We start from the raw sequence: 14,836 nt of genomic DNA, 5'->3' as shown, positions 1-14,836 counted from the left end.
AAAAAATCTCCATTTCTTAAATGCTAAAAAGTTGGAGGACAGGACGTACATGCTCTGCATGACAGAGGAACAACCAACAGCACGACTGATCCGATCTCGTTGAAGATTCACATGCATCTCCCTGAATAGGGAGTATGCCACTTTAGTGTCATTTAGATATCAGCTTTCCTTTTTCTCCTCTGATAATTGAGCTTTTGCAAGGGCCACAAGATTGTATCCACATAAAGCAAGAATTAGAAGCCTGTCATTAGTGGCATTGCCCTATACCTACAGAGGTCGAAAGATTAGGACCAAGCTAAAGCTATAGCATCACACACAAGTGGCAGCTGCTCAAGACACCTGCAAGCTGCAATTTGCTATGCACCTGAAAGAACACATGCTGGTCCGGCAGGTGTGCAAAGATACAGTGACACGACACCGAACCAGACCCAGTTGGAAGCTACCATGGCGTAGGATGGGTAGGAGTAGGCTAATGGTAAAGGTCCTGTTTAGATCCGCCCCGTAAACTCGGTAAACGCAAAAAAAACATCACATCGAATGTTTTGACACATGCATGAAATACTAAATGAAGTTTATTTACAAAACTTTTTGTATGGATGGGCTGTAAATTGCGAGACGAATCTAATGAGCCTACTTAATCCATGATTTGCAACAGCGATGCTACAGTAATCATCCGCTAATTATTGATTAATCATGGATTAATTAGTATAATTAGATTTGTCTCGCGATTTACAATCCATCTGTGTAAAAAGTTTTATAAATAGACTTCATTTAGTATTTCAAATTAGTAAGATTCCTTTGCCAAAAATTTTGCAACAGAACTAAACACGGCCAACAAAATGTTGAAGCTTGTGCCATTCCGGCGGCGGATGCTTGGTCGGTTACTGTACTGTTGAGGACCTGGGGCTCCTAGCCCGGCCTAGGAGAAAGACTCGGAGCCCGCCACCTCGCAAACAGACAGACAGGCCTCCTAAATTAAGCCACGAAATGGTTAACTAGTTGGTTGGAGCTGCTAATTAAACATAGGGACAGCGCTAGGACAGCGCTAGAACCCAAATCTCTAGCCTTTTGACGTTTTTTTTGATGGGATGACGGTTTTGTTGAAAGGACAGCCACCGGCACAAACAGATTAAAAAAAACACCCCAGGTAAGTCTATAACCACCCATGCTACAACATCAAAATTGTCAAACAAGAGGGGGAGGGGGGGGGGTACCCCTTCATTTGATAACACCCATGAACATTTCTAAATATCAGGCACCAGTTTTGGAAAGCTGGCACCATAATTTTTTCCACAGACTATTCAATAAGTTCTTTTTTTACTAAGAAAGAATATTCAATAAGCTCTTAAAACATGTAAACAATTTTTGGGAACTAGTTCAATAGAATTCTGGCACTATCAACTGTAAAAGCCTTGTAAAAGGGAGTACTATTAACTACACACAAGTGTAGCAATCATTTACTAGTCACTGATGGCATTTTTGAGTGGCTGTGTACACAACCTCGTACATTTAAAGAAAAAAAATCCAAAATAGAAATTCATAAAAGCTCAATAAGTATGTGAGTCTCTATTTTAAACTTGTGAGTAAAATATCTCAATCCCCCAAATGCAACTCTCAAAAGGGTTTCAACTGGAAAACTTTAGTAAGGGAATTAAATTTCCGATCCCAAACTCCAACTATCAACTCAATTACTCCAAACATTCAACTGGCATGTGCAAACTTTCAAACCATATATTTTGCCTTTCCCATACAAAATTCGAGTTTTTTTCAACCATATGCGCTACATTTGACAATGACCCTTTCAAAATGTAGAAGTGACACCGAAGGATGTCGGGCCAATTGGTTCCGGCAGTCCGGCGGCACTCCGGAGGTCGTGGGTTCGATCCCCGGAAGGGGTGAATTTCCGCCTCCGGTTAAAAAAACCCCCTCGCCTGCCTTATGTCCAAAGCACTGTGGAGCCCGGCCTAACTCACAAGGCGACGGGGTTTCGTGTACGGGTGGGGCAGGGGTTCGGGGGTTTTCTTGGCCTGCTGTGAGAAGGTCATTCTACCTCTCAAAAAATGCCGTGGGGGCGGTCTTACCCCCACAGATCAAGTTTTAAAATGTAGAAGTGACACCACGGTTCGGGGGTTTTCTTGGCCTGCTGTGAGAAGATCATTATACCTCTCAAAAAATACCGTGGGGCGGTCTTACCCCCACAGATCAAGTTTTAAAATGTAGAAGTGACACCACCAATGCATCTCATATCGCAACTCAAATGGGCGCCGATATGAGAGAAGGCTAGCGACAAATGCAGGTGGAGTGAAGCTGTCCAGCAAACATAAGTGGAGAGACTCCTAGTGTTGGGCAAATTGGATTCTATGACTATGAGTCGTAATGTCTCGAGTGAAACTCGTCGGGGGTGTCCACAGATGACAATGGATTCACTATGTATATATATGACAATCACGTGAGACTCAACATTGATCAGTTGACAATAAAATAGAGAGAGAGAAAACCATGGATAGAAACTTTAACCTTCTTGGAGTGTTTGAAATTTATTTGTATGTAGAGATTCTAAACTTTTGAACTTAAGTTTCAGTAGAGATAGATAAAGGAGAAATAGAGAGAGAACAAAAAGAAAGAAGCAAACTACCCGGGCCTGCCTTCATCTTCCCCCAGACCCCCCACCACCACACCTCTCTCCATTCTTCCTCTGTTCCCCCCAAAACACATTTCTTTCCTTCCTTGCTTTCCTACCTTCTCGCTCGCTTGCGTGTCCCCGTCCATTCCTCAGCACTAACCCTCTCTTTCCCCCCAACAATGCCGCCGTGGAGGCAGCGTGCGCGCGGCCTCCGGCGGTGCTAGATCCGCAGCTAAGCAGAGCGACGCGCGCCGAGCCAAGGCACCTCGAGCAGCGGCGGCGAAGAAGAAGAAGAAGAAGAAGGCGCAGGAGGAGGCGTGGCCGCCGCGACAGGCGGGGGCGTCCAATGCACGAGCACACCCGCGTCAGGGCCTGGGAGGCGACGGTGCGCAAGGTGCAGCTTCCCCAGCCCGTGGGCCGGCGCCGGGTGTCCCCGATGTCGGCCGCGGAGGACTCCGAGACGGCGTCCTCCTCGGCGTCGTCCTCGTCGGGCGGCGGCGACGACGGCGAGCACGTGCACGGGTACGTGGAGCGCGGCCTCCCCAACGGCGACTTCTACACGGGCCAGTGGCGCGGCGGCGCTCCTCATGGGGCGGGGAAGTACCTGTGGACGGACGGGTGCATGTACGAGGGGGAGTGGCGGCACGGCAAGGCCACTGGCCGGGGCAAGTTCTCCTGGCCGTCGGGCGCCACCTACGAGGGCGAGTTCAAGGACGGCTTCATGGACGGCTCCGGCACCTACACCGGCGCCGCCGGGGACACCTACAGGGGGTCCTGGTCCATGAACCTCAAGCACGGCAACGGCACCAAGAGCTACGCCAACGGCGACCAGTACGACGGCGAGTGGCGCGCGGGGCTGCAGGACGGCGCCGGCCGCTACACCTGGCGGAACGGCACCGAGTACACGGGGCAGTGGCGCGCGGGGCTCATCCACGGCCGCGGCGCGCTCGTCTGGTCCAACAGCAACCGCTACGACGGCGGGTGGGAGGACGGCTGCCCCCGCGGTCAGGGAACCTTCCGCTGGGCCGACGGCAGCGTCTACGTCGGCTACTGGACGCGGGACAGCCCCACCGACATTGTCCAGCAGAAGGGAGTCTACTACCCATCCCCGGCGGCGTCCTCCCCAACGGCGCGCGATCCCCGCGACGTGTTCGCGAGAGACCTGCCGACCTTTATGGGCACCAGCTCCAACTCGGCGTCGCCGCGCAAGGCACGGACGTCGTCGGTGAACAGGACGACCAACGGGCGAGCGAGCTCGGTGTCCGGGCTGAGCAACAGCTCCGGCGGCGACCGGAAGTACGACAAGATTTGCATTTGGGAGTCCGACGGCGACATCACGTGCGACATTGTGGACGGGCCTGCCTTGGGGGACGAGGCGGTGTCCGTGCGGAGGAGCGTGAGGACGGACGACGGTGGTGACAACCGGGGACTGCTGCCGTCCTCGCCGGCGCCGCACATCACCCAGTGGGTGCCTCCGCGGGAGGCGAAGCGGCAAGGGGAGACCATCGCCAAGGGTCACAAGCACTACGAGCTCATGCTAAACTTGCAGCTCGGGATCAGGTGCGTGGAGTTCTTTTGCCTTCAATGTCTGAAACTTTCTGGTTGGGCAGTGGTGGGATTTGAGCATGCTACTTTGACATCGCATAATGGCAGAATTCAGATTGAATCTTGTTGATGCCTTTGCTGATTGATAAGTTCTAGTTTGGGAAAATCGACATCTGAATCAACACAAGTGCTTGATTCAGGTTCTGAAGTACATTTCTAGGTGGCTAATCTGATTTTTTTGATCTGTTATTTTTTTTAAGGCCTCACCCTTCTGTGTGAAGTTTTCACCAATAAGGCGTTATGCAGTGCAATTGTTTGTCATTCACGTTTCTTGATAGTTGATTGAATTCATTGTCTTGCCCCAACATTCATATCTGGAGTTCTGGACACAGGCATGCAGTGGGGAAGCAAGGCCCAGTTGTGCTTGAGCTGAAATCTTCGGCTTTTGACCCAAAGGAAAAAGTATGGACAAAGTTCCCTCCTGAAGGCTCAAAACTCACCCCTCCACACAATTCTTGTGACTTCAGATGGAAGGATTACTGCCCACAGGTGTTCCGGTTGGTCTTCACTCCCTGGATAAAGATATATGATCATTATGTAACATGTTCCTGTTTCATCATGATCATCAGCAGACCATTTGTTCTGAACTGAATTGCAGGACACTGCGCAAGCTGTTCAAGGTTGATGCTGCTGATTATATGCTATCCCTATGTGGAAATGAGGCTCTCCGGGAGCTTTCATCTCCTGGTAAGAGCGGAAGCTTTTTCTACCTCACAAACGATGATCGGTACATGATAAAGACAATGAAGAAATCTGAAGTGAAGGTCTGTCCTTTGTTGCTCCATTTGTCTATATGTTTTTGAAGCTTCATAGTAAGGCTAGAAGTTTCAACCTGAATACAAAATCACTTGTTCACATTGCAGATGCTTCTGAAGATGCTCCCAGCTTATTACAATCATGTCCGGGCATTTGAAAATACTCTAGTTACCAAATTTTTTGGTCTACATTGTGTCAAGTTAGTTGGAGCAAATCAGAAGAAGGTTAGAGATGAATGCGGCTGTATAGTTCCTCTCCATCCTTAAGTCTTTGATAGTATTGTTTGCCAACAACCATAACTAATGCACTGACTGTTTGCTTTTGGGCCAAAACCCAGGTCCGTTTTGTCATAATGGGAAATCTGTTCTGCTCAGAATATCCTATTCATAGGCGCTTTGATCTGAAAGGCTCATCTCTTGGCCGCACAACTGATAAGCCACATACAGAGATCGATCAGTATACTACTCTAAAAGACCTGGATCTGAACTTCATCTTTAGACTGAAGAAGCAATGGTTTCAAGAGTTCCAAAGGTGGTCATACTTTATCTCGTATTTTACATATCGTGTCTTATTAGTGCTTTTAGAAATCATGGCATTTTTTGTCCATCATGTCAATAAAGATGTTAAATATGTTGAAGCAGGCAAGTAGACAGGGATTGCGAATTCCTTGAGCAGGAGAAAATTATGGATTACAGTCTTCTGGTTGGCGTACATTTCATAGATAACAGAGAGAAGCTTCTGACTGAAGGTTTGTTGGAAAATTCTAAACACCTTACCAGTTTTGTTATTAAAGAAATCACCTTAGCAATTTCATAGCATGGTAATTTATATCTTACAAGCAATTTATTGGTTGAAGGTTCCATTGACTATGATACCAACAACATACTGGCAACTCGTCTTTCAAGAGGAAATGTGGATCAGTTTCTTGCTGATCCAAACAGGTAAAATAGACATTTAATTTCATTTAGCTGTTCTGTTTTATACTTATGAGGCACTGTTGTACTGGAATGCGACCTACAATCAGAATAATTTATGACGTCTATCCTGTCACAATCTTTATGTCATATTTGGTAGTAGGATCTGTACCAGCAATCTTCTTGTTTAAGCACCATTTCAACTCTAATGAGAAAAAAATTGCCCTTGCATTTTTTTTCTTTTTGAACATACCTAATCACATAATTAATGTCACAATCTTGAGAAGTGAGACAGAATAATTGAAGATTTAAGATGCAACTATTCCTCTGCAGCCTATTCAAAATCTAGAATGTGTCCACTTAGTTCATGCCCACCATGACCTCTCACAAGGCAGCTATGCTATGACCCTATGCCCCTATTTGTTCCTTTCTGTTCATGGATCTCAGCTGTCTTCGATTTTTTTTTTTGATCAAATCTTTGATTTGGTTCTGTGTGCTATATAGAATCTGAATATCCTACATACTTGACAAAAAATGTTATGATACAGACACACACGACAAGTAGTAATTTACGATGAAACATCCCTTCTGAATCATTTTTATTTCACTTTGTACTTGAAATCAGCATCTGAATGTTGTGAATTAACAGGTATCCTAAAATCAAACTTGGGGCAAACATGCCTTCAAGAGCTGAACTCACTGCTCGGAAGAGTGATTGTGAATTGCAGCTAATTGGGGAGCCAACTGGAGAGTACTACGATGTTATATTGTATTTTGGAATCATAGACATACTCCAAGATTACGATATCAGCAAGAAGCTTGAGCATGCATATAAGTCTTTCCAGTATGACCCAACTTCGATATCAGCAGTGGATCCAAAGCAGTATTCTAGACGTTTTAGAGATTTCATATACAAAGCGTTTCAAGAAGATGGATAGACAGCTGAAGACACGTTGAAACTTTAGAGCTCATGCAGTAGCCTCCAGGTGCAATGAACTTTCAAAAGTCAAAAGCAAGCTCAAGCCAGGCACGATGCAGCAGGTTATCCACACTCAAAAGGATGACTAGCGAGTCAGTAGTGGAAGCCACAGAGTGGCAGAGTTGTTCGAAAAGCCGTTATCATTGTCTTCCAGAAATTGTCTGGCGCTCACGTATATACATTTAGGCGTATACATACATACATACATATACATATATATATATATATATATATACATATATATATATATACATATATATATATATACATACATATATATATATATACATATATATATATACATATATATATATACATATACATATATATATATATATAGCTCACAATATTTTTGTAGGGTAGGAGATGTTAACTTACTGATTCAGCTTACAGATAGAAAAATTGTAACACAAGCGCGCAAGCCAGTCCGGAGATGTAAATGTTTTTTTACCGAGGTTAGCATGCATCAGGTCAGGTACAATTCTTTTGTTACTGTGTTGAATGGTACCTCTCAACTTATCCATAGGAAACCATTGGAGCTCACTGTAATGTACAGAGTTTTTGGTGACCTAGCAGTGATAACTCAGTTTTGTTCTTTTTTCTGGAATTGAATGATCACGTTTTGGATATTTGCAACTTCCAATGATGCAACACCAAGATGGGGACATTGATGGACTAAGTGGCTGCTGAGGCATCAGCATTTGGTGTGCTTTAGAGTCACCCTGTTATGATGGCTTGTACACATTCAGCCAGGACACAGATGGAGCAATGTTTCGCATTTTGTGTAACTTGCTTCCCCGCAATGAAAAGGGCATATTCTCCAACCAGGCGTTTAACCTGCACATTCACCCCCTAAAATTTGGCGAAAGGGGAATTTTGCATGGCAAATTGGTAACCAGAAGGAATGCAAGCCACCAGGTCACTGTCCATTGCTCATGCTTCCTGGATGCTGATGCCTGATGCCATAGGGGGATTGCATTGGCAGGTCTGGATATGCAGCATGTCAGTCACCCTGCACCTTTCAGTCACAGTCACGCACAAGAACCTGGTGGTCATCTTCTGCTCCTTCCAAAGCAATGATTGGTTAATGGTAGGCCTGGTGAATGAAGCTAGCACTTGGAGAAACTTTGCAGATGACGTGGATCCAAGTTCTTGCAAGGAGCCCTCAGCACCGATCAGCTTTCAAAAACCAATTTTTGCTGGTGAAAACAACCCCGCAAAGTTGCACTGCAGCATGCTTGCATCTGATGATGCCAATCCCAGATGACCTAGTACGTTTGGTTTCTGACTTTTTGTTCTTTAATTAGCTCCTGATCTTGTGATGTCGCAGCATGACAGCCCCTGCATATCTTATAACAGCCAGAGGCATTATAAAATTAGGGCAGGAGCTGAAAAAGATCAGACAGTTGTGTCCCCCATTTTTTGTGCGTGTCGTTGCGGAGTTGTGGCCGGCAACTATCAACACCGAACCTTCTCCTGGACGCAGGAGCGAATCCCATTGGCCGCCGGTGATCCTGTCAGCGAAAAATTTAGACGGCAAAGCTCGAGAAAGCAGCTGGCAGTATGAACAAACATAAAGAGGCATCCGATGAGCCAGCGTAGCATGGCAAACAAAAATAATGTGGAGAGAAAAGACTTGGCATTTCTTTAGGGACAAGATATTGGGCACGGTAGTGCATGTTGATCTGTACTATATGTATCATAGATGTATACCTGAAAGAATCTGCAATCATTGTAATTTGTTGCGTGCATGTTCTCTACAATATCGTGTACATGCGTGGCAACAATATTATCGCTAGTACCTGTCGGTACCATTCTTTTTGCTAGGATTGCATTTATGTACGAATGCTTCTTCTTCTTATATGATGTGACAGTGCTCCTGTCTTTTATTTTAAAAAATTGCATTTATCTTCTGCAGAAAAAATATGGAATCAGAAGAAAAAGGAATCTGAAGTTTGTTTCTGTACGTTTTAGTTTGCTGCTACAGCTGGTACTACTACCATCTCAGCTGCCTCGTTATACGGCCGCCTCACATCTGTCAGCAGCGCCGCGAGTCGAGGCTCCTGCCTAACGATGGCCACCAAAAGGCAAAGCCGAGCAAGAAAGAGCACGGGGCCGGAAAATGGTGTGGCCCAGAGCCCCCGGTCCCCAGATAAACGGAAGCTGTCTTCATCTCTCAAGTCTCAAAATAAATCAACAACCCATGATGATCTGATCCCCTCAGATGAGCAGCGCCTCTCTCTGCTTTGGAACGCAATGTCTCTATGCAATTTTGGCATGAAATTCCTACTAGATCTGTGCGTCCCAAACATGGCAATGGCAGATGGCACACCGGGTGATCCATGAGGGAGACCGTGTGGCTACCCGACGCGGGCCCAGAGTTTGGACTACGGGGGTGCGGTCGTAAAGCGACATTGTACCTTCCGTATCGCTGCTGCCTTGCTCGCCGGGCTTTAACTTTTTGACCCCTGACCTCCTGCGTTCAGCCATGGCCGGCGGTGCTTTCTTCACCCCCGAGGTTAAAAAATGGTGGCGCCGAGCCGAGCTCGTCGTCAAGGACGACAAAGTTACCGGTATCACTCCAGTGCTTTGCGACTCGCAGCAGCGAGTGAATTTGAACTTTGAAAGCCAGCCGATGCTGCATGGGTGAAAGCTTCGCTCAAAGACGGTGCCCAATGCAGGGCAATGATTGGAAGCTGAACTCTTTTAACCTCGGGTTCAAACTATGCAGAGATAATGGGCCGATCAAACTTCTTCGGTTAAAACTTTCTAGCCCAACTCGTGTGATCTGACTTGGAGCCGGAAAGCCCAATTCCCCAGCCTTTCGCCTATCCCTCAGCCAGACATTTTTAAATAAAAGCCCATCAGCTTCCCAGCCGAAAACCTCATTTCACAGATTCCTCATCTCTTGCTTCACGGCTTAGTAGAAGTTAGGCACAAGGCCTTTTCAAAACAAAAAGAAAGAAAGAAGTTAGGCACAAGGGTGTAATAGTGGGGAGAAATATGAGTGCGGACACACTGCTCAATGTAGAAAAATTATTTAGATTTCACAAAAGACCAAAACAAAATTTGTAGGATGGAGTAGTTATCACGGGAGTAAATGATTCTGGTTGATGAGGCAACGAGAGGCCTAGCTCAACTGGATTATTCCGGCCCATAATTAAAAAATAAATAAGAACCGGCATACATCACGCAGTACATGCACTTAAAAGTTCTTAAGACCCCATCAACTAAGTCATAGGAATGCAGCTATCACTGAATCAACCCGAGGAAATCTGAACTGAAGAACGAGACACCCTGACGGACAGAGAGACGCTCGCTAGTCACTAGACTAAAAAAGAATTGGAAACCAACAACATGACCAATTGCGCAGCAGGCAAGGCAACATGAGTACATGACCATAGATAGAAGAAGAATACTCCAATCTAGGCGGCGGTGCAGCGCTCGCGCGCGAAGCCGACGCGTCCGTTGGGCACGTCGAAGAGGACGCGGTGGTTCTGCTGCTGCATGCTCGCGATGACGTTGAGCACCGTGTTGACGCCGTCGGGCGCCGCCGCCATCGCCAGGCAGCTGGTGGTCCCGTACGTGCTGCGGATCACCACGTTCTCCTCCGGCAGCGTCACCCGCATCCCGTCGAACAGCAGCGTCACGGCCGGCCACTTCACCGCGGGGTCGCTGAAGCACGTGTCGAACCCGCCCAGCGACGACACGGGCCCGCCCACGCGGCGCCGGACCTCGTCGCGCACCGCCACGTACGCCGGCGCCACCAGCCGGGTGAACATGGTGCCCGAGTCCAGCACGGTGCCGGCGCCCGTCGCCGGGTCGAACGCCAGCGCGGCCGCCGGGATGGGCACCACCTTCCTGCCCACGCGGATGCCGGTCATGTTCACGTAGTAGAGCGACGACCGGTGCGGGTTCGCCAGCAGCGGCGTCGTCTTGATGCGCTGCGGCTGGCCCTTGCGCCCCAGCCGCAGCGTGCCGGAGAAGTTGAGCGACTTGAAGCCCGGGAGGCAGTACGAGAAGGTGGCCTCGTACATGCCCTTGGTCTGGGACAGGAAGGACAGCGGCCCGCGCCCGAGCCCGAGGAGCCCCTGCGGCGGCGCGGCCGTGCCGGTGGCCCGCTGCAGGCACCCGAAGGTGTAGGCCTTCACGACGTCGCCGGCGACGGCGAGGGAGTCCTGGGACAGCGCCGCCACCAGCGAGGAGTCCGCGTAGGTGAGGCTGAAGCCGCAGGCCCTGCTGTTGGGCGGGCACGCCGCGTTGGGCGCCTGCGCGCACAGCGGCGAGCCGCAGGGCACCGGGCGGTACGAGGTGGAGGCGGCCGGATTGAAGGGCGTGGAGGTGGGGCAGCCCGCGCAGCCGGCGCAGGGGATCCACGCGGCGTCGTTGCTGGTGTCGACGGCGAGCAGCAGCTGCTGAGCCGGCGTGCCGAGGCGGGCGCGCACCACGTAGGTGGGCGTCTGCAGCAGCTGCCGCCCCGACGCGATGGGCGCGTACCCGACGCGAGAGGAAGCAGGCGTACGCGCGCCTGGGCGAGGAACCCGACCACGACGGGACGCCGCCTCGGGCCCCAGCGGCGAGCACGGCCCAAACGCGTGCGACACCTGCAGCGTGGCCCCCGAGTCCGGCGGCGTCGCCGGGCACGACGACGGCGACGACGTGTGCGACGCCGCCGCGCCGGCGCCGGCAGCGAGCACCAGCAGCAGCAAGGGCAGCATCGGAGTCATACCCATCTTGCAGCCGCGCATCGTTCGACACCGAGCACCACGATTGCACAAGCCTTGGAGCAGATGACGAGGTGAGGGGTGGCGTGAAGCCGCCGGTGTGTTGAGCTCTATATAGTCTCGGAGCAGCAGGCGAATGGATCGTGACGCAAAACAACACGGGCAGATCAGAGCCGGCCGGCGCCATGGCGCGCCCGTGAGGTCCTCCCGTGGACGTATTGTGCCGTACTGGCCAGGCTAGGCGCGGTGACCCACTGCGGCACTGCTGCCATTCCTGCACGGCTCTTACTGGCCAGGCTAGGCGCGGTGACCCACTGCGGCACTGCCTGCCATTCCTGCACGGCTCGCCGGGGACCAAGCTGCGGCAGCTCGTGAGCGCGGCCTGTCGCTTCGGCCAGCGGACGCGCTCCACGTATGCCCTCCGCGTAGGCGGCAACACAGGCTCACAGGAGGCTTGTCTTGGCGCGGCGGCGCCCACGTGGCATGTACGGTGGCTGCAGGATCAGTGGGTGCACCTGGTTCATGGTCTCATGGACTATGCAGTGCAGGCTCTTGCCGTCTTGCGAGGAGATCAGGAGAGCATTCAAGGAGATGAGATTGGGCGGTGCGTGGACATGGCGTGGACTCTGTTAGGGACAGCAACCGTGCGTGGCATTCCGTTCCGAGATGCCGAATCGAAAGTGGCGAACTGGCGATGCGGAGTAGAGCCTCGTTTTCTTTTTCTTTTTGAGGTGAACAGTAGCAGCCTCGGTTAGAGACAGAATTGGATCCGCGCCATGATGATTTGCCGGGAGCACACCGAGTCGAAAGTCACTGGGCCACAAGCCCACAAACTTCTCGGCCTGCGACGCGCACGGGCCCGACGGCCTGCAGGCTGCAGGTAGGCGGCGAGGCGAGTGTGCCGGCAGTCGGCATCTCCGACGCCGATGCTTGGAGATGAAGAGATGAGGTGCCCCCCGTGAGCTCTGACGTGTGCACGCGACGCCGGTCATGTGAGAAAGCTGGTGCCCTGGCTTGAGCGGTGGAGTTGGCTACGTCACCTTTCGCCGCCTGCTTCTTGGGCCTGGGGCTCGGGCCATGTCGCCTTGCGGTTGTACCAGGCATCTCGCCAGCGGGATCAGTTGAACCAATCCATCAGTGTTCAAATTCTCGATTGATTTGACACGAGTGCTCGCATTTTTCTGGATTTATTCTAGAATTTTTTGGCGTTATACGTTATGTGATAAGCGATGTTTTCGTCGACAACGAGACGTCAATGGTGACTTCGGGAATCTCCAGATCTGCCGGTCCAGTCCTTCGGAGGTGCTCATAAAAATAGGATTTGCATACGTGTGTTCATAGAAGTGAGTGTGCGTACGTGTTGTAAATGTCTGCGTTGTACTGTACTTAAAAAAACCAAGCATCTCGCCAGAGTTGCTCCCGTGTCGCTTAGCGTGTCGTGTACTACCCGCGTGCACGCCATGGTCCTCGGGATTTCGGGCCGGGGAGAGGTCGGCCGCCGGGCGGCGCACCCGTGCATCGGATCCAAAGCTGGCCGACGCAGTTACCGCCTTGCATTGCCCTAGCGGTGAAGGAAGTAGGGCTGGCAATGGCAAGCGGCAAGCCCATACGGCTCGTCACACGACTTCCGTTTCCGCGTCGCAAATCTTGTGTTGACGGGCCAGCTCGTGTGCGTCTCTCTGCCGCCCGCTGGGCTCGAGGAGAACAATCCGGGCCGACCCATATGCAAGGGCGGGTTATGCGGGCTGTGGTAGGCCGATTCCACTAAACGGCGTGGGCCGATAGCCGAGCCTACTCGTTCCGATTCTGAGCTGACGTCGCAGAATCTTCACCTGCGACGTGCTCCCAGCTTCTGTGCGCCGTGCTGTACCTACTGTAGCGTATACACGTCTACAAAGGTATTTTCAAACAAGAATAGTACAAGGGGTGTTTGGATCCCATTGATTAAACTTTAGTCCCGTCACATAAAAAATATTCTTATCATTTAAAGTATTAAATAAAGTCTAAACTTATTCATGAGATAAATCTAATAAGATATATTAATTTATGATTAGCGAATGATTACTGTAGCAAATTATGAATTAATTAGGCTCATTAAATTCGTGAATTAACACCATATATGTAAAAAAAATTATTTAATACTCTCGGCAATATTCTTATTTGATGAGACGCGGACTAAAGTTTAGTGAAGAGATCAAAGGGGATCCAAACTTGGCAGTAGGCTCCAATTATAACGGCAGGGACAGCCCAATCGTACGTCCAAAACACTGATGGGGAGAAGAACACCTCAGAAATGTTGAAACCGATGCATGCCTAACTCGGGACCATAGTTCACAGGTCAGCAACGGATGGGCAATTGCATCGCACCTGACTGTGAGGGACTTGGCACAGCACTGGAACAGAAGGCTTTTCACACCTGGATTATTGAACTGTACTACTTTGTAGTTTCCAATGCCCTTGCAGGTTATAGGCTTGGAAGTAGTAAGGGTCTGTTTAGATGAAACGCAAAAACTTTTTGCATTGGAATCTTGTTAATTTGAAGTACTAAATGAAGTCTATTTATAAAATTTTTTACACAGATGGGTTGTAAATCGCGAGACGAATCTAATGATGCTAATTAATCCATGATTAATTAATAATTAGTAGATGGGTACTGTAGCCAACTGTTGCAAAACATGTATTAAGTAGGCTCATTAGATTCGTCTCGCGATTTACAGCCCGTCTATAAAAAAGTTTTATAAATAGACTTCATTTAGTACTCTATACATGTGTCGAAACATTCGATGGGATGACTTTTTTGTGTTTACGAGATTTATGGGTGGAAACTAAACATGGCTAAGATACGCGGGCAATCATCAGCTCCAGATGCCAAAAACGTCAAACCCAAGTGATGACGTTGCCACTTGATGAAGGGAACCCATTCTAGAAGAGCCCAAGCTTCTTCCGTCTTCTGTTCTTCGCCACCTACTAACCTTTCCACCAACAAGTTGCACGTCGCAACAAGCATCCGAGCTAGTTCAGCCCAGGATGACACGAGCGGTTCGCCGTGACGTGCGATTTACATTTACCACGCAAATGATTCGAATGGCATCGTCGGCTCCGGATTCTGATGCGAGCAGAGCCCCCCCGAACAGAACAGCCGGACAGGACAGAATATTCAGAAGGCAAAGGCGAGTCAGCTTTCTTCTTCTCCTCCCACATGTTTATTTTTATCTTGTGGGTTGAGATTCTGTGT

At 49.5% G+C, this 14,836-nt stretch overlaps 2 protein-coding genes across 2 annotated transcripts; one reads left to right on the top strand and one right to left on the bottom strand.

Moving 5' to 3' along the window:
• Positions 1-2,969: 2,969 nt before the first annotated feature.
• On the top strand, positions 2,970-7,075 carry LOC120694744 (phosphatidylinositol 4-phosphate 5-kinase 6-like). Its single transcript, XM_039977992.1, has 8 exons — positions 2,970-4,183; positions 4,561-4,725; positions 4,827-4,992; positions 5,092-5,208; positions 5,322-5,515; positions 5,626-5,732; positions 5,841-5,925; positions 6,548-7,075. Exons 1-8 carry the CDS (start codon positions 2,970-2,972, stop codon positions 6,834-6,836), a joined length of 2,337 nt encoding a protein of 778 aa, XP_039833926.1. The 3' UTR covers positions 6,837-7,075.
• Positions 7,076-9,991: 2,916 nt separating this feature from the next.
• On the bottom strand, positions 9,992-11,781 carry LOC120694743 (aspartyl protease 25-like). The gene has a single exon (XM_039977991.1). The coding sequence runs from the start codon at positions 11,623-11,625 to the stop codon at positions 10,303-10,305; it is 1,323 nt and encodes a 440-aa protein (XP_039833925.1). The 5' UTR covers positions 11,626-11,781; the 3' UTR covers positions 9,992-10,302.
• Between the last annotated feature and the right edge of the window lie 3,055 nt (positions 11,782-14,836).

This window comes from Panicum virgatum, chromosome 2K, assembly GCF_016808335.1.
Source record: "Panicum virgatum strain AP13 chromosome 2K, P.virgatum_v5, whole genome shotgun sequence".
NCBI classification, from domain to species: Eukaryota; Viridiplantae; Streptophyta; class Magnoliopsida; order Poales; family Poaceae; genus Panicum; species Panicum virgatum.
This window is presented reverse-complemented; position numbering and strand designations above follow the sequence as displayed.

Coding starts and splice junctions, on each gene's coding strand:
- LOC120694744 (XM_039977992.1), top strand. CDS start 2,970: ATGCACGAGCACACCCGCGTCAGGGCCTGGGAGGCGACGGTGCGCAAG. Junction 4,993..5,091: donor TGAAGAAATCTGAAGTGAAG/GTCTGTCCTTTG, acceptor TTCACATTGCAG/ATGCTTCTGAAGATGCTCCC. Junction 5,926..6,547: donor TTTCTTGCTGATCCAAACAG/GTAAAATAGACA, acceptor GTGAATTAACAG/GTATCCTAAAATCAAACTTG.
- LOC120694743 (XM_039977991.1), bottom strand. CDS start 11,625: ATGCGCGGCTGCAAGATGGGTATGACTCCGATGCTGCCCTTGCTGCTG.